This window comes from Bombina bombina, chromosome 4 (assembly GCF_027579735.1).
Source record: "Bombina bombina isolate aBomBom1 chromosome 4, aBomBom1.pri, whole genome shotgun sequence".
NCBI lineage: Eukaryota > Metazoa > Chordata > Amphibia > Anura > Bombinatoridae > Bombina > Bombina bombina.
Genome location: NC_069502.1, coordinates 434,527,239 through 434,547,264, shown reverse-complemented (window position 1 = coordinate 434,547,264; position 20,026 = coordinate 434,527,239). Strand labels below are relative to the sequence as shown.

General features: G+C 38.2%; 1 protein-coding gene across 1 annotated transcript in view; it reads left to right on the top strand.

The window, feature by feature from the left end:
• The first annotated feature begins 958 nt into the window (after nucleotides 1–958).
• LOC128657527 (receptor-transporting protein 3-like) overlaps nucleotides 959–20,026 on the top strand; it is a 34,451-nt gene continuing 15,383 nt past the window's right edge. Inside the window, exon 1 of the mRNA XM_053711901.1 lies at nucleotides 959–1,101. Coding sequence (XP_053567876.1) covers nucleotides 959–1,101 — 143 coding nt within the window. The remainder of the gene's footprint in view (nucleotides 1,102–20,026) is intronic.

Below are 20,026 nucleotides of genomic sequence, written 5' to 3'. Positions count from 1 at the left end.
AGGGGAAACCAGATGTAGACTCCTTGCCCAGTGAAGCTTAGAGAAATATGGCTGCACCTCACTGATAAGGTCCATAGGATGCCAAAACAATTGTCTGGGGTTGTCATTTTCCTTGTTCAAAGGAGAATTGCCTGTTATTTTGGGGTTGGACTGACCTTACTTGGCAGGATCAGACTGATATACTTCAGGAAGGTTTTCCTTTGTGAAAAGCAGTATTGGGGTAAAAGAGGCTGCTCCTTAGGTGGTAAATCGACATAGAACAAGCTATTGAGCTGTTGTTCGTTCGTGGTAGAGCGCTTCTCTCTGTGTATGCATTTAGACTGCATTTCTTATCTGCCTGTCTATAGAAATATGATAGATACACAGACAGACATATATATATATAAAATACAACCAGAAAAATGTTGAATGAGGGCTCCCTTTAAGACTTTAAAAATACTAAACATTTAAATATCTATTGTTTTGTTTAGATTTCTGGCCAGTCTCTTAAAAAAAACGTCAGTCTGGTTAAATATTGAACTCCTGGCAACCCTACATTCCACTGATAAACTAAATTTGTTCATGCTATTTAGTGCTTGCTTTTATGAACTTTAAATATTTAGCAGAAGCTGTTAAAAAACGCAGTTTCCATTAAAAAGAATAAAATCGTCTCTCTTACAAAATACATTAAAAAATATTGATATTGAACGAAATCAACATATGCAAATTAAAAGTGTTTTTTTTTAAATAATTTTTTAATCAGTCATATACCACACTGTTTGCCAGCGATTACTTTGTGCATTTGAGATATGGAGCATTGTGAGATTTTGTTGGCAGAAATGTCTTCCTGTGTCTGCCCCTCCTCCTGCAGGGAAGCAGTTTTAGTTTTATAAGTTTCATTTCTCTTGAACACTCTGTGTACATAACAGAAGATAAACACAGACATCACTTATTTCATTGTTGGGAGTCAAGAGAGAGGATGGCGAGGACTGCTTGGGAAAGGACATTTTACAGTGAGATAGAGGAACGAGCAATCCCCTATGTGTGGGCTTTTACTATTGATAAAAGTCTTCAGGGACAGCAGGCAGGATGGCTGCAGTACTCACAGTCCACTTTTGCCAGGTAAACATGAAGGTATATAGTGTACTGTATATTAAACATATAAGTCTACAATTCCATTACTTTTTCACAATGTTCTATATACTTTGTGTAACTGTGTTTAAAACACTTTTTTATTTTTGTTAACTAAAACAATATAGAAAGATTTAGAGCTAGATTATGCAAACACCGCCCAAGGTAAATTAATAGCGCTCCCATGTTTGCACTGGTTTTGCAAGTTGCAAATAAAAAAATGATCACATATACACATATATATATATATATATATATATATATATATATATATATATATATATATATATATATATATATATATATATATATATACTCACATAAATACACACACAAACATGTCACAAGTCACACACCCAGTGGCGGCTGGTGAATTTTGAAGATGGTGGTGCACTAGACCCCACCCCTTGAAATAAAGTCCTGTGCCTTAAATGTAAAACTATGTGTATATGATAGATACACACTTCACACACACAGGCACTCCGCATACTACATAAACATATTTGCATGCACACTATACACTCACAGACTATATACTATTTTGTAATGCATTTCCCATGAAATATAACATAATTCAAAACCAGTATAAATATAACATAACTGCCATAAATATATAGGTCTATCCAGGGCATCAGGATCCCACATTGCTATTTTATTTTGATTAAAAAAGCAGGTACATTACCCAAACCATGTGTGTATGTGTGTGTGTGTGTGTGTGTGTGTGTATATATATATATATATATATATATATATATATGCAATTATAATATAGTCCTTAGCTTAATAACAGGTAAATTGCCTTCCTTATGCACACTAGCTGCTTGTCTATAAATGTAAGTCTTGAATATAACTTGGCAGCTAAAACTGCCTGGGTTAATGAATGCTTAGCTTATCAGCACAGATGAACAGTTCCAGCGGCTTGTACTATGATTTTCCAGAAAAGAACACTAAAATAATAAAACCACATACCAATATAATGTCAATCATGCATTTCTTTTTTCTTTCTTTAATAAACATAATTTAAATAACTTATTTTTTCTAGAAATACCATACTGGCTGTATGGACGCACCTGCATAACTCAATACAGGACAACACCATACCAAGCTATAGAATACTTTAATTAACCAAAATATTTTTTTCTCTGAAATCAAGGCCAAGTCAAAACATCTTTAAGTTATTTTATACCAGATAAATTAAACTTGTTGAAAGCAGACCGGCAGTCTGGACCAGCATATAGAAATATCAAATAGTGCATTGCATAACAGAGAGCTTTCTGAAAATGTAAAAAAAACCCATAACTATCTTAAAAATTAAATCATTCAGCACCATTTAAATAGAATTAGTAAAATGAAAATATGAAAGCATGCCCAAGTTATCCCTGCTTTGGTCATAATGCAGTTAACATTCACATCCAATCAAATAATATGTTCAAGGCAGACCAACAAAATATTTTATGTAGGAAGCACCAGGATTAGTAGCGGCAGAAGCAACCATGGCGCCAAGTATATTTATAAATATTTTATTTCCTCTTTAAAGGACATTAACTACTAACTAGCAAACAACTTATGAAAAAGCAATTTGACAGCACAGAGACACCTCTGTCTTCAGTCTGCATGCAGTCCTGCATATGTTGCGATTCGTAAGATATACAGAACCGCATGCAGACTACAGAGGTTTCCCGGTTCTGTCAAATTGCTTTTTCATAAGTTGTTTGCTAGTTAGTAGTTAAGGTCCTTTAAAGAGGGAATAAAATGACTGTGTGACTGAGACTCGTAATAAATATAACACTAGCTCACACAGAAAATTAGGTTAACATTATTAGCAGCATAGCTCGCACTAACCTGAAGCGCTGCGTCCAATAATTTGAGCTCCTCTCAGCTCAACGACTATCTCTGCAATGAAATTTCGCGCCATTGAGCTGGGAGGAGCTTGTCAAGCGTCATCACGTGACTGTGAGTGATGACGCTCTACTGTGTCACTGGCTGCTGCCGATCTGTAAACAACACCTCCCACAAGCTCGCACAGGCTGAAGTGTGCGATCAACAGTGTATGGGGATGGGGAGGCTGGGAGCTGCGCAGCAGGCAAATTTAGGATGCGCATAGACACAGTGGCATATTTTAGCTACCGCACGTGCGGTTATGGGATAAAATGGGTTAGTATAATAAAAAAAAAAAACTGTTTGGATTTTATTGTTTTTTTGGGGGACAAAATAAATATAATTTTTCCAGTAGGGGGCTATTGGAAAAATTATATTTTTTTTCTTCAGTTTTTTTTTTTCTTCTTCAATTTTTTTTTCTTCTTGGGCTGCTGGGGGGGGGGGGCATGCGTGAGTGTGCTCAAATGGAGGAGCCTCCACTGCACACACCTATGAAAATACAAAGACACACAAACAACACAACTTCTCCTACCTCACAAATATATATATATATATATATATATATACACACACACATACACAATACACTATCTCTACCTTTGACATTTTCTTTACCTCAATTTTCTAACCAATCTTTTCTTTCCTCATCTTCTGCCCCCTTCTTAAGACTCTTTATTGCCCTCAATATTTCTTTTTTTGTCTCAGGAAATTATTTTTCTTTTCTTTATGTCACATACTCCCTCTATCTAAGATGCTTCATGTGATTTGTGTCATTCCCCATTATTTCTCAGTTTAGACCACTGGTTTTTAAATCTGTTCTCAGGCCTCCCTAACAGGCCACATTTTGAGGATATCTGAACTGGAGAACAGGTGACGTAATCAGCTGATTAGTAAACGTGGTAATTTTACCTGCTCTCATCCAAGGTAATCCTGAAAACCTGACCTGATAAGGATAAGTTTGAAAACCAGTGGCTTAGACTGACTCCTCATTTGTTACTTATTTATCATTAATACTTATCAATACTTATTATTACTTATTATTACTTATACTAATTATTTTCATGATCTCACCCTTCTCACTTCCCTACCTTTTGTCTCATTCCTTCTTACTTGCAGTTTATCAAAGCGATGTATTAAGGTTAATACAATCATTTTCTCCAGTTAAATTTCTAATTCTTTTAAAGCAATTACAGTTCATCAAGCTGCTGATAATATGTTAGATTTCTTTGTATAATTCCACTCCCAACTATCTAGACTGGAGACACTTGTGCAGGACCTCACCACGTCACTGTTTTTTTGCCAATAAAGGGGACTTTATTCATCCTATCTAGCTACAGACCTGTGTGTACTAGTGTGCACTAATTTGCATGTTCAGTGACCTTACTGTGTAATCTAATGAATTTCATTTTATGAGACAAAAAGGGGAAAGTATGTTCACCATTAAAAGGGCAGTAAACATTTTGTAATTACAGGGTATTTCTGCAGTCATATAACATATTAAGAAATTGGAATTCCTTAATGCTGCATTTGTTTTTGAATAGCTAAACTCCACGCTCTATTTGCCTTATTTATAGGAACCAATCTATACTTGTTACTGAAGTAGGCACAGCTAGCTAAAGTCATTTTGTTATAAAACTATCCATTGTTTAGCACTTTGTAATGTTATCATATCTGCTGAAGCCAATTAGGTGCAAGTATTCTAAATGCAATAGTCTAAACTCCAATGCACATGCATTGCTTTACTGCAAATACCCTGTGTCTGCATACCGGGTTAGTAAATCTGTATGCATGCACCCTGCTGCCATATTAACAGCAGCTCATGTGCGCTTCTAGCAGTAATAGAAGAAAAGTGAGTTAAGTGAACAGATAAAGTGAGATGATAGTACACTTGTGGCAACAAGGTGGGGGTTAGATTTAATTGTGGTGATTTTATAATTAGTAAGTAGCTACCCAAATCAACCCCTGGTCCAACCAGAATCCTTGTTCGAATTACCTGGACTCTACCCTGTAACCTCCTGGTCCTGGAATTAGTGGGAAGACTGATGGGATGTATGTAGGGCAGTGCATTCTAAATACACTATATAATACAATATAATTTAATTTTATTGCAAAAATGATTCTGTTTAAAGTTACACCACTAGTACTCAAATCAGGTGTAGTAGTTAGATTCGCGGGTATAAGCTCTGCAACCATATTGACAGAGAGTCTAGTGCATGTTAGATGTCATCCTTAAACATTTGTCCCTCCCTCTTTTACATCTTGTCATGAGATGCAGGACACAGCATAGAAGGTACAACTCAATTTTATTATAGAGCATAGAAGTTTACAGACTGCACAACACATCCAGCTTGGTAATGGCCACACTCCCACATCTTCCCCTTTTTCAAAGAATAAAGCATTTTTTTTTAGAACAACAAGTAACAAGGTATACAAGAAGCATACATTTTTTTAGTGTACAACAAATAACTACCCTAGTCTACAGTGACCATGGGATTATTCTGCCCATTCTTTTGGTCACTGATCTAACTACAGTGCTAATCCCAGTAGCGGGCTGGAAGTTTCACCACTCTTCCACTTGACATCATTTTACATGAACTATCCTCTGATGCAGAAGAAGGTGATTGAGAGTCTGCTGGAAGCACAGAAGCATCCCCGCTATGGCCTTGCTGCAGGGAAGCCACCCCTCTTAAAACAGGGGATCCCACCAGTTGTGGCTCTGAATCATCCAGTCCCAAACTCTCTGGTACTGGCTGAAGATGTCTTCTATTTCGGCGTGTGACAGTCCCTCCTTCCATAAGGACTACATAAGACCTTGGTTCTGGAGAGTGGCTGGCTACCACTCAGCTCCTGCAAGGGCCTCACAGAGTGTTTTTTCTGTCATAGAAGAATCAGTAACCCCTTTTCGCCCCTCCTAAAGACCTCCTCACAAGGTGGGGGGGCTGGTTGGAAGACACCCTCAGAGGGTAGAGTGGTGTGGATCTGACGTTCTAACATCTACTGTGCTGGGCTAAAACCCGTGGTTTGGATTGGAGTCGCCCTATAGGCCAAAAGAGCTAAATATGGCTCAGATTGCTTCAAAATGAACTTGGTTGTTTGAACTGCCCTTTCAGCCATTCTATTGGCCTGCGGGTAATGTGGACTTAACGTAGAATGGATGAAATCATATTTACTGCTGAAGGAACTGAACTCAATTGAAGCAAACTGCATCCCATTATTGCTCACTAGCTCCATTGGTATGCACCACCGGGCAAACAAGCTTTTGAGATGAGTGATAATGGCCAGACTGGTGGTTTCATTCAGGGGTGCAATCTCCAAATACCTGGAATAATAGTCTATCACAACCAGGCACTTCTTCCCATAGAGTTCACACAAATCTGCGGCTATCTTCTGCCACTTCCGATAAGGGAGGTAATATTGTAATTTTGAATAAGACTGATTACTTGGATGAAGCCCAGCGCCAATTAAATGACCCTTGTACTTACACCCCTCTAAGTGGAAATCCAACTGTTATTTTCAAACGAGAATTATTATCATTATTGGATGATGGTATCTTTCTAGGGGTGTTTAAACGTGAAGATGTGGAAGTACTTGTACCTGAATTCCCTATTACACCACTTTTTCACTATCTGCCCAAATTGCATAAAAATCCAATACGGCCACCAGGAAGACCGATAGTATCGGGTATTGGGTCCTTGCTTGAACCCCTTTCTGAGTGGCTGGACTCAATACTACAGCCGATAGTGAAAAAGTTGTTTAGTTATTTAAGAGACTCATCTCATTTGTTGGAAGGTCTAAAAAATATTAGATGGGGCAGAAACTATTGTTGGGTAGTGGTTGACATTGTATCCCTTTACACGGCAATCCCACATAATATAGGGATTTTGGCAGTGAGATACTTTTTGGATAAATATACAGCATATGAAGAAGAAATTAAGGTTTACATTTGTGCAATTTTGGAGTTTGTACTTACCCATAATTTCTTGACATTTGATGGCAAGTTTTACCTTCAGCGTTGTGGTACGGCAATGGGGGCAAAATTTGCCCCCTGCTTTGCCAATCTATATGTAGGGTATTGGGAAGCCAAATATTTGTATAACAATGAAAATGTAACGTTCACTGGTAATATACGCCACTACAAAAGGTTCATTGATGACCTGATTATGATCATTGATGAGCCCTGGGATGGTAACGACTTTCAGAATTTTGTAAACTTTCTTGACAATAATGAGTTGAGCCTAAGGTTTGTGGGAAGTTATAGCAGCCGATGTATTGACTTTTTGGATATAACGCTGGAGGGGGTGGCAGAGACCGGAATGGTAGTATCTAAAACTTTTCGCAAACCAACAGCTGGTAACACCATTCTACATGCGAGCTTGTGCCATCCCCCCCATCTAATTAAAGCAATTCCGAGGGGACAATACATCAGGCTGCGAAGGAATACTAATGATGATCAAATATATTCCCAGCAGGCGGATGAACTCACTGAGAGATTGACAGCCAGAGGTTATGATCCAATTAAATTGGAAAAGACCAAACATGATGTAGGAGTATTGAAAATGAGGACCTTAACTATGGGAAGTAAAGACTCTTCTCTGCAGTTCGATAACAGCATTGTTTTTACAACAGAATACACCAATCAGTTTTCTGATATAGTTGGAATATTGAAGAAAAATTTGTCTATATTAAGTGGTGATAATATTCTGCAAAATTATGTTTCTAACTGCAGATTTGTGTCCAAAAAGCCTGTAACTTTGGCCACTAAGCTAGCTCCCAGTATGGTTACGAGTAATGTTATTAATAGGGGAGAGAATTGGCTAAAGAAATCTGGCTGCTTCAAATGTGGAGCAAGAACATGTTTGACATGTGATATTATGGAAAGGGCCACTACATTTAGGTCTACAGTAGATGGACAGGAGTACAACATTTCATTTTATGCCAACTGCAAAACTAAATTCGCAGTGTATTTGTTGGAATGCAAGTTTTGCAAAATCCAATATGTAGGAAAAACGACGAGGGAGGTCAATGTGAGAGTAAGAGAACATGCTAATGATATCAAAAACTATTGTAAAGACTCCACAGTGGCAAGGTACTTTAACCTATTTCATTTTACTAATGAAGAAAATTTTAGGGTTAAAATTATTGATGTGGCAAAGGTCCCTTTCAGAGGTGGGAATAGGTACAAAATTTTGGACAGGAAGGAGTTATATTGGATTTACCAACTTAAAACCAGAATTCCTGATGGCCTAAACCTTGAATGGGACATAAGCTACTTCATATAATTATTAAAAAAAGTCCTAAAAAAGCTATTAAAAAGCTAGCATCTTGTATGAGGATAGTCTTACTATAGCCAGATAAAATAAAATAAAAGACAATAAAACAAAAGACAAAGGATACTATAAGAAGGAAACATGTAGCAATGTGACAAGTACCCTTTGGTTCCATATGTAAAGAGTTATATATATATTTTTTTTTAAAGAAAATTTCCTACTAAAAAATACAGTTTATTACAAAAATTATCTAGATATATCTTAGTATCAAAAATAGTTCATGTCTGTTGTGGATCCATATTGTATATACCATAATATTTATAATAACATCTATAAAAACTTATTAAATATAATTCCCCAGAAGTTATGAATAGAGGACACGAGAAATAATTAATTACTCAGATACCATCATGATTAAAGGTCATTTTCCAAAGTGGCTCTGCAAATAAAATAAAATACAACAATTGTTCTTTCTACTTTGATTCAGTTTTAATGTATATTGGATAATGTACACTGTAGCATATTTTATGTTAAATACATATACTTTTAATGTTTGTTTGTTTCACATTAAGGGGTTAAATATGCAATTAATATGTCCCAGTATAAGAGGGCCATGTTCAGGAACACCTGTAGTCTCTGATGAAACGCCACTAGGGGGCGTGAAACGCGTCAGACGTTCTTTCCATGTCACACTTGTTTTGCCTGTAAGAGAATAAAGTGAGTTTTTTTGAATTTAATGCTGGTGCTGCCTTTTCTCTATTTTTAGGGTAGAAATTAAGGGCTCTCTTCTCTGAGTAGGCCAGCGTTCCCAGGAAAAGGCACATTTTGACACATGACTTGCAATGTCGGTACTGATTTCAGGTCACCATACCGCCGTAGCTGCCCTTTCCCTGCACTTTGTAATGCCCAAGTGGCCATCGTGAATCCTGCTTAGCATCTCCTGCCACATGCTAACAGGAATAACAATGCAGTCTTGGAACAGCACCCACCCATCCAGCTCTGTGAGCTGTGACCTTTCTGACTGGTAAGAGCTCAAAGACATCCAGGCTGCCCAGCTCTCGGGCCAACCTCACTTTATATACATGATAACTTCTTAAAGATCTGTGTCCAAGCGTGTCTCCTTACTTATTTGCTCTTGCTTTCTTGACGAGATGGATTTAGATGCCAGAACTGAATCCACGTAGACTTTCACATATGATTCAGTTGAAGATCCTTCAGCAGCAGCCAGCGGGAGCCTGGAAAGTGTATCTGCCACTTCCAGTTGTTTCTCCTGCACATGCACTGCCTGAATGTTGAACCTGAGCAGCCTCATCAGAAGTCTCTGGCATCTTAGGGGTGACTTGTCAATATCATAGGAATTGATCAGTGGAACTAGTGGTTTATGGTCAGTTTTCAGACTAAACTTCTCCAGGCCCACTCGGTAGCTCTGAAAGCGCTCACAGGCCTAAACTGCAGCCAGGCACTCTTTCTCAATTTGGGCATATTTTGATTATGCAGCCATCAGTGTATGAGAACAGTAAGCAATGGACTGTAGTTTGTTCCCATTCAGCTGCAGGAGTGCGGCCCCTAACCCATAATTGCTTGCATCAGCACTAACCACAGTCTTTTTAGAAGGGTTGTAGAACCCCAGCACTGCAGACCCCAGCAGGGACTTGACCTGTGTAAAAGCTTCTTCTTGTGGAGGTCCCCAGATACAGGCAACATCTTTCTTCAACAATTCGGTAATAGGGTGTAATACTATAGATAAATCTAGTAGGAACCTGCCCACAAATTTCACAGGGCCCAATATTTATCTCAGCTCATGTACATCAGAAGGACTTTTCATCTGTTTAATAGCAAGGATTTTGTCAGGGTCTGGCTTGATACCATCTCCATTGATGATGTGCCCAAAATAACATAACTCAGATTTTCTAAAATGGCAGTTTTCTTTATTTAATTTCAGCCCAGACTCTCTAATGGTCTGCAGCACACAGCTCGATTGCTGATTGTGTTCTTCCAGTGTGAAACCATATACTAAAATTTCATCCATGACGACTTCCATGCACATGTGGTCCCTCAGGAGGGAACTCATTTCTCTTTGAAAGATTTCAAGAGCAGAGAATATCCCGAAGGGGAGTCTGCAGAAGCAAAAACGGTCTACCAGTGTAATGAAGGTAGTCAGTTTGTGACACTTCGGGTCTAGAGGTATCTGCCAGAAGCCACTGGAAGCATCCAGTGTAGACAAGAACTTTGCCCCAGCCTGTTCAATAGATTGTTAACACACTGTCCTCTAATTACAAGTACCCACATGGTGAATTTCTTCTGTTTGTACTCGCAGCTAGCAAGAAATTTCCCGGCACAATCAATGCGGCCTCCAGGACTGTGAACCTTCGTCGTAACTTTCACCAGCTGAGGCTGTCGAGGTAGTTTTATGAATGCTGCAAGTGACATAAAGGTAATGTCTGCTCTTTGTCTTAACCCGGACTGTTCAACAACCGACCCTACAAAGGACACTTCTTGAGCTTTCTGGTCACTGTCCACCTGCATCTCTTTTTTTTTTTTTTTTTCATTTATAATTTTTATTCAGATTTTAGTTAAATTAACAACACAAACAAGTAGTCGTCGGGTCCGACAGCAATGGGTATACATAAAAAGAAAATCTCATTTTAAACAATGTACAAATAAAATAATGATTAATACCTTATGAACATACAGTACAAATCAATAGTTATGACAATACACCTATAATTAAAGCCATTGGTTATATTAACAAAGTTTTATCTCTTCAATCATTCGTTTAACATGTCTAGGGGTGGGGGAATGGGGGGGAGAGAGAGGGAAAAAAAAAAAAAAAAAAAAGGTAAGGTGGGGGGAGGAGAGGAAAGGGGAGAGGAGACCTCCCCCTCCTCTACCAACTATCCAATTGAATTATTTCAGAGTGTCTAAAGGGGTATATTAAATTATCTATTTCTTCCGGGGGAAAAATTCTAATAAATCTAGCCCATTTCTGAAAAAAAAGAGTTATTTCCCTCTCAGATGTTAAGGTTGTATCCAATTGTTCAATAATACACTGTTTTTTCATGTAGTTTTTGACTTCTGATATACTCGGTACTGTTATATCTCGCCATTTCTTAAAGATTAAATTCCTTGCGGCCAAGATTGTCATATTCAATATTTTCTTAAATTCATAAGGGGAAGAGGGTTCAACAAAGAAGACAACTTCTGCCAAGGAGAGAGAGTAAGGCGGTAACCTTAATACCCTAGTAAGCCAAAATTCTGTCTTCCGCCAGAACTGCGCTAACCGAGGACAAGTCCATATCATATGGACTAGGTCCGCCGCTGGATATAAACATTTTGGGCAAGCGTTAAAATTAGAATTATGCCATTTGAATCCTTTCAGTGGAGTATAGTAGGTCCTGTATAATAACTTTATGTGTGATTCTCTCCAACTAGCAGATAAAGTAGTTTGTGTTATCGTGGCTATAGATTTTTCCACTTGGTCTGCCCCACTTTCTAACTCCTGAGACATAAGATTCCATTTTTGTGATATATATTGTAAATTAAGTTCACCCTTTTGACTGACCAGCAAATCATACCAGGTTGAAATGGAGAACAGGTTACTCTTAACAAGAATCGGCCAGCTGTCTAGCTTCCCCCAGGACCAAGTCCAACCGTATTTATCAATAAGTAAAGAGAGGTAATGTCTGGCCTGTAAGTAGGCAAAAAAGCCCTTATTGCTTAATTTGAATTCCTGCCTTAGTCCCTCTAAAGTCTTAATTAGTTGGGTCTCTTGATCTATAAATTGTGTGAGGTAAATCAAACCTACTTTATGCCACTTCTGAAAAACCTGAGATTGAGTACCTCTTTGAAACTCCGGATTGCCACATAATCCTTGAAATTTCGGAATGGAAAGATCTATACCTAGTTTACCACCTAGTTTTTTCCAAGCCTGTATTACAGTATATACGGAGCTAAGATGTTTCACTTCTTTTGGCATCAAATACATTGGACAATGGATTAAAGCTATAGGGTTATATGGGTATACTATGTTTATTTCAAGAGCATTATTTGTGAAATAGTCCTTATTTAGTATCCAGTCTATTACGATCCGTGCCAAAAAGTCCATACTGTAACTGCTGAGGTCTGGTAGAGCCATGCCACCAAACCTCTTAGGAAGATGAAGTCTGTTAATCGAAATTCGAGGTCTTTTGCATTTCCAGATAAAATATCGAAGGGCCCTACATAAACTCTTCCAATCCTTGGTTTTCAGCAGAACTGGTACGTTTTGCAGAGGGAAAAGAATCTTGGGGAGAAGAACCATCTTAAAAAGTGCAATACGACCTGTTAATGAGAGCGGAAAATTTTGCCAGTTCTTCATATATTCTTTTACCTTAAGTAGGATTGGAGAGATATTAAGGTCATACCAATTTCGTGGGTTTGCCGATATATTAATGGCTAAGTATCTAAAGTGAGAGATGACCTCCTTAAAAGGTGTCTCAGTTATGGAGATCTTATTTTTCCTAATCCACATTAGCTCTGATTTAGCAGCGTTAACTTTATAACCTGTGAAGGTTCCAAAAGAGTTCGTAATCGAAATTAGCCTAGGAATATTAACTCTAGTATTGGAGACATAGACCAGCACATCATCAGCATATAGAGCGACTTTTTGTTCCATAGACCCAATTTTTATACCCTGAAGATCTTTTCTTATTTTAAGGGCTAGTGGCTCTATAGCTAAGTCAAACAACAGAGGCGATAGAGGGCATCCTTGTCTAGTTCCCCTTTGAAGTTTAATTGAATCGGATTCTAAATGATTAATGATCAATTTTGTTGATGAGTTTTCACAGAGACTTTTGACGAAAAATACAAAATTATCTTTAAAACCAAAATGAGAGAGAGAGAGGTCAAAATATGCTGATGATGCACTGAGTCAAACGCCTTTTCTGCGTCCAGAGCTATCACCGCTAAGTCTAGTTGATCTTGTGAGGGTATTTCCCGAGGACTGTAAAAATAGTCAACGACCAGAAAGAGTTCTCTGACTTTGGCCGCTAGATTACGTTTATTTAGAAACCCCGCCTGATCCTTATTGATAAGGACCCCAATCTCACTCTGTAGTCTTTTAGCTAGAATCAATGATAATAATTTGTAATCGGAATTAAGTAATGCTATTGGCCGATAGGCTTCCTTTTTTAAAGGATCCTTACCTTGTTTTAAAATGAATGCCGTAGTAGATGCAATAAAAGATATGGGAATAGAGTTTCTCCCTACATAAAAATAATTAAAGAGGTTCTTCAAATGGGGAGTAATAATCGGGGTCAGGATCTTATAAAACTCATTAGGCAAGAAATCTGGCCCAGGAGCTTTGTCCAACCTCAACTCTTTAATAGCTTGAAGAATCTCTTGGTCAGATATGGGAGCATTAATTTTATTTACTGCATCTTCACTTAAAACTGAATATTCCAAACCCTCCCAAAAGTTTCTTGAAACCTCCATGTTAGACTCTTTAAAGGAATAAATCCCTTTATAATATGTCGAAAAAGTTTCCAATATTTCTTTCGGGTCAATAATCAAGGAATCATGTTCTAGGAGTGAATCAATAGAGGGATTCCCTTGCAAGTTTTTACATAGCTTAGCCAGAAATTTGCCAGCTTTGTCCCCATGGCAATAGAATTTTGCTTTAATTTTTAGATCAGCTTGGGCTGAGATATGGGTCAGTAAAGTATCTCTCTCTCTCTTGGCAGCAGAATATCGTCTCCAATTTAAAGTAGTGGGGCGAGATAAATACCTATTATAGGAATTAGTCAAGACTTTCAATGCCTGGTTTTCTCTAAGACTAACTTTCCTCCTGAAGTTAACCATATATGCAATAATCTCCCCCCTCATTACAGCTTTACCTGCTTCCCACAGTGAGTTCGGATCATTAACTGAGCCCAAATTTAAGGAGAAAAATTCATTTATTTTATTCGTTAACCAATTTTTGAACTTTAGATTTTTTGATAGAAATTTAGGGAAGAAGAACCGTCGTGAGGAATACCTTTTACCATAAATTGGGATCTCTAATATGATTGGGGCATGATCTGAAATGGTTATTTTGAGAAATTTTGGTAGTGGGGCCAGTCTTGACTATTTTATCACTAACCATAAATAAATCAATTCTTGAGAGAGAATTGACATTCTTGGCCTTACACGTGAATTCCCTTTCATCTGGGTGTTGTAGCCTCCAGATATCTTTAAGAGCCAAGTTGCTCGATAGAGTTTTAAACATTTTGGCCTCTAATTTATCTCTCTTGTTTGCCTAAGTCTATCAATAGGTGTTTGTGGTGCCATATTGAAATCCCCGGCTAATATGACATTCCCTTCACCCATACGTAAAATATTGGTTTGTACAGAGTCCCAAAAATTAGAGTCAAAATTATTGGGAGCATAAATATTACAAAGTATAAAGACAAAATTTGCCAATTTAATTTTCAAAATTAAACTTCTACTATTTGGGTCAGAATATTTTGATAACACTTCATACGTTAACCTCTTCCCCATTAAGATGGCCACTCCCCTTTTCCTGCCAATACTAGGTGTATAGAATACCTCCTTTACCCAGGAAGTTTTCAGTTTTAATGATTCTTCCGTATTAAGGTGAGTCTCCTGAATGAAGGCTATATCAGAGTTATATTTCCTCAGTTGTGAGACTATTGCCTTGCGTTTTATTGGAGAAGAAATACCCCTGACATTCCAGGACGTTAAAATAAATTTTTCCTTTTTAGGCATTATTTAACAAGGGGAAGAAGAAGAAGAAGAAAAAAAAAAAAAAAAAGAAAAACCCCCCATAATAAAGTCCTCCCCATTCCCCATCCCCAGGAATTTGACTCCTCTGTAGAACCTGAAGCCAGAATGTATGAAAGATGAGACTCTTAAACCTTCTAGTTTTACTTATCAGAAAAATAATTGCGTTCATTGAAATTATCAAAAAATCATATTAACCTATTTAATAACTTTTTCAGTGTAGAACTTCTCTGCTTCCGCAGCAGTTTCAAAGAAATGTGTGTGACCTTGGTATTCTACTTTAAGCTTAGCCGGGTATATTACCGTGGCAAATAGACCCTCTTTAATTAATCTTCCACATATTGGGGAAAGTTCTCTTCTTTTCAGAGACGTTCCATATGCAAAGTCTTGGAAGATTAATATTTTAACCCCATCCAGAAGCACCGGTGAAGTTTTGCACGATAATTGCATGATTTTAAGCTTGTCCTGATAGCTCAAATATCTCACAATTATAGGTCTGGGTCTGAGTTTATTATCATCTGCTACCAAAGGTCTCCCTATCCTATGGGCTCTTTCTATAACTAAAGGTAACAATTCTGATGGGAAATTTAATAATTTAGGGAGGGACTCAGCTGCAAACTTCATCAGATCTGAGTAACCTGGGGTTTCAGGAACCCCAATTATTCTAATATTGTTCCTCCTTGATTGATTTTCTAAGTCTTCGATCTTATTCTGTAATTCTCTGATAGAAAGAGTATTTGCCTGTAGTTTAGTATTCTGCTCTAATGTGAGATCTTCAAGATCGGAGACTCTTTGCTCCGCTTCTTCAATTCTCATCGTGAACTGTTTGAGCTCATTGGATAGGGAGTTTAAGTCTTGTTTTATTTCTAACCTAAGTGACTCAAATTTCGGGTTCAAAGCTTCCAATATGCTATTTACTAAGGGTTGTGAGTGTATGCCCTCACTAGTCCTTCTGGCGGATCCAGGTTCAGGGTGCATTTCCACTAAAGTTTCTGAGGCTGCTTTATTCTTTCTATCTCTGGGTCTGGAAGCCATGGCCGGCGGAGTGCTTTTGTGATGGATTGGTGAATTCAAAAATCTATCCATAAATAAGTGCAGCTAAAAAGATGGTAAAGGGAAAAAAAGAAAATAGAGGGGTAGAAAAAGAGAGAGGAGAGAAAAAAAGAATTTTAAATCCCTTTCTCTCCCCCTCCTTCTCACCCCCCTAAGGGGACAAGGTGTGACGTGTCTTAAGGTGATGAATTCCAGAAGTGTCCAAGTGAGTGCGCGGGTGAGGAAGAGAAAAAAAAAAAAAATGGGGGAGGGAAGAGAGTGAGGGGTCTAGGGAAAGTGGTAACAGTGCAGATAAATTCTTTTAATAATGACTGTGATAAAGGGGTGATCTAGGCCGACCAGGGGTTCTCACTCCCATGGAGTAGCGTATAAAGTTGTATCGCCTCAGCAGCCACAGAGCTCTCTAATAATTCAATGTAAATTGGGCTTACCAAAATTTTCCCCTAATGATCCTTCTGAACTAGGGTATCCCTATTGGGTTACGATATGTTAAGATAGTTATATAGTGATAACTTTTAAGCCTGTTTCAGCTCACCTTCCTTCCCCTTCTTAAGGCCCTTGGGGGAACTACCCACACTTGTACTACAGTTCAAGCCGATGCGGAAAGAGAAAGAAATAAACACTTACAAAATGACAAAGCCCCTCTGGGTCACAGATTCCTCCCACAATGCGAAGCTACTAATACATACAAATAAATTGATAACCACAGGTTAATTATATCTCAGTTAACATCAGGGTGTATAAACAAAGTATAATGCAGCTATAACCAACCGTTGTATAAAAAACACTTATAATTTTCATGACCAGTTAATCCTGGAAATGGGAGAGATTATCCTGAACAATTAACCACCTTCTTATAGCATACCGTCCTTACTTTCTTTTCATTTTCTTTTCCTTCCCTTTCCCCCTTCTCCTCTCTCTCCTCTCCCCCCTCCTTCTCTCCCTATCCTTCCCCTTTTTCTTTGCAGCAGGGAAGGAAAATGGAATCAGGCCAGAACTACCTATTGTATTCCCCTAGGGTGTCTTATAATTAAGGAAAGTAAGTTTTAGTCTTTCTCCAAAGATTTTGCCAATATTAGAGTACTTTGTCCCACATAATTACAGAGCTTATCTCAGACAGAATAAAAAATATAATAAAAAATAAAAATAAAAATAAAACCCTGGGAGAGAAGCTAGAATTCAGTTAACTACTTGCTTGTAGCGTCACTTTATACAATGCAGACTTTTCTTGGGGGTGTCCAAAAAAAAAAAAAATAAAAAAAAAAAGAATTAAGAGAGAGTTCTCCAAACAAGTAGGAATCTTCAAAAGCAGAATATATGTTGCATGGCGTATGGATGAAAAAAAAATAAAAAAAATACCAAACTTGCAGGAGTCCTGCACTCACCCCTCTTCTTGTATAGACCATTCAATGGTGTCCTTTGTTTCTCTGTGCGTTATACGTTGGAGGATACACTGGACATTGGGGTTGCTCAGTCCCAGGTATCTATGAGACTTCTCCTTGACGCCCTTGTGTAGAAAAAGAGATCCGTGCTTCCGTGCTCAGCCTCCTCATCTACCGGCCAAGTGCCGACAATCTACATCCCCCAGGTGAACAGAACACGGCGGCAGCCCCGCCCTCCCAAATCCACTCCCCAGGACCTCCGATAATTCACACCAATCTCCAATAGCCTCTCCAAACAGGGGAATCAGCCCACCTGCATCTCTTTAATGAACTCAGTTTTACACACCACTTCGAAAATGGCCCATTCGTTTGCACTTTCTACATCTTTTATCTTTAGGGGGGGCATATGGCATTCTGATCATGGGTACTGTTACACAACGTGCAATGAGAATGCTGCAGCACCCATCCTCTTCTGGAACTATCTGCTGCCCTTGGTCTACCGCTCACACTCTGCCTATCACCTGCAGCTCTCCTGAACAGCTGCACTTTATCCACAATACTCTCAGACCTCATGTCAGCACTTTTGTTTTTTCACCAGTTCACTCTGGCGTGCCATCCTGATAGCCCCATCTAACGTCAATTCATCCTCCAACTGTAGCTTCAGTGAGACCTCAGCATCTGCAATTCTTATAACTATTCTGTCTCTGATTTGCTCTTCTTTAGCAACCCCAAACTCACAGAATTCAGCTAATTTATACAGGCTGCGTACAAATGATTCCACATATTTTCCCACACGCTGGGCGCGTTTGTGGAAGCAAGCCCTCTCATGAATCACATTTCTTTTGGGCACAAAGTAAGCACTGAGTTTGTTCATAACTATTTCAAAGTCAAACTCTTCCCCTTCTTGGAATGTAAAGGCATTAAACACTGGCTCCACATCTTTCCCCATAGAGTATAAAAGAGAATTAACTTGTACTTCACCACTCTCCTTGTCCAGCTTGGAAGCAATCCTGAATGGTTAAAAAACCACTGACCCCATGTGGGCCAAGTTGCAGGCTGAGAGAAATCAAAAGGCTCAGGTGGAGTAAATTTTGACATCATTATTAATAAGGAAACAGAAGCGCAGGCAAGTACTTCTGACACCATGTCACGAGATGCAGGAGAGCATAGAAGGTACAACTCAATTTTATTGCAGAGCATAGAAGTTTACAGACTGCACAACACATCCAGCTTGGTAACCGCGACATAGACTATAACGACTATAAGCCACGCCCACATCCGGTGATGTCACACTCCCACTCTCTGCTTTTAATTGTCTTCTATCATTCTTGTTAATTCTATTGAGTTTATCACTAATCATATATTTTTTAAAACTAAAGATTTGCTTACAAGTTACTTGTGAACCCTAAACTTATATGAAAAAGTGCATTTTAGTAGCATATTTTGGATAAAGCATGTAAGCTCATCTGCCAGCATCAAAACAAACTAGACATGTGCATTTCGTTTCAGCAGAATACGTTTTTCGGCCGAATTTTGGCCAATTCGGAGATTCCGATGCATCCGAATTTTTTAATCGGCACATCCCAAAAAATTCCAAAAATGAATAAATTAGTTCCCGAATTTTTCGGATCCATTATTCATATTCGCACATCGCCGACACTAACTCTAATTCTAAATAATTAAATAAAGCTATTAACCCCTAAACCACTGTTCCCTGACATCGCCGACACTAAGAAAAACCTATTAACCCATAAACCGCCGTTCTGAAACATCGCCAACACAAACTAAACATATTAAGCCCTAAACCTTTGTTCCCAAACATCGCTGTCACAAACTAAACCTATTAACCCCTAAACCGCAGCCCCCCCCACATCACCAACACTAACTAAACCTATTAACCAATAAACCACAGTTCCCCGACATCACTGACACTAACTAAATCACTAAATAAAGCTATTAACCCCTAAATCTCCCTTCCCCGACACCGTTGACACTAACAAAACCTATTAACCTCTAAACCGTCATTCCCAAACATTGCCAACACTAACTAAACCTATTAACCCCTAAACCGCCCTTCCCAAACATTGCCAACACTTGTTAAACCTATTAACCCCTAAACTGCCATTCCCAAACATCTCCAAAACTAACTAAACCTATTAACCCCTAAACCGCTGTTCCCACACATCCCCAAAACAAACTACAAAAGGCCCTTGGTAGTTTATTATAGATTAGGGTTCTTTTATTTTGGGGTGTTTTTTTTTTTTTTAAACGGGGTATTAGAATAGGAATAATTTTTATTATTTTGGATAATTTGTTTGTTATTTTGTGTAAAAAATTTTTTTTTTCTTTTTGGGAAGTTTTTTTTAAATTTTAATGGGTAGTAAAAGAGCTGAATGCCCTTACAAATGCCCTTTTCAGGGCAATAGGTAGATTAGGTTTAACTTTATTTTTATTTTGGGGGTGGGGTTTGTATACTGTTAGGCGGTGTTTGTTTTTCTTTTTTAGCAAAAGAGCTGATTTCTTTAGGGCAATGCCCTACAAAAGGCCATTTTAAGGGCCCTTGGTAATTTATTATAG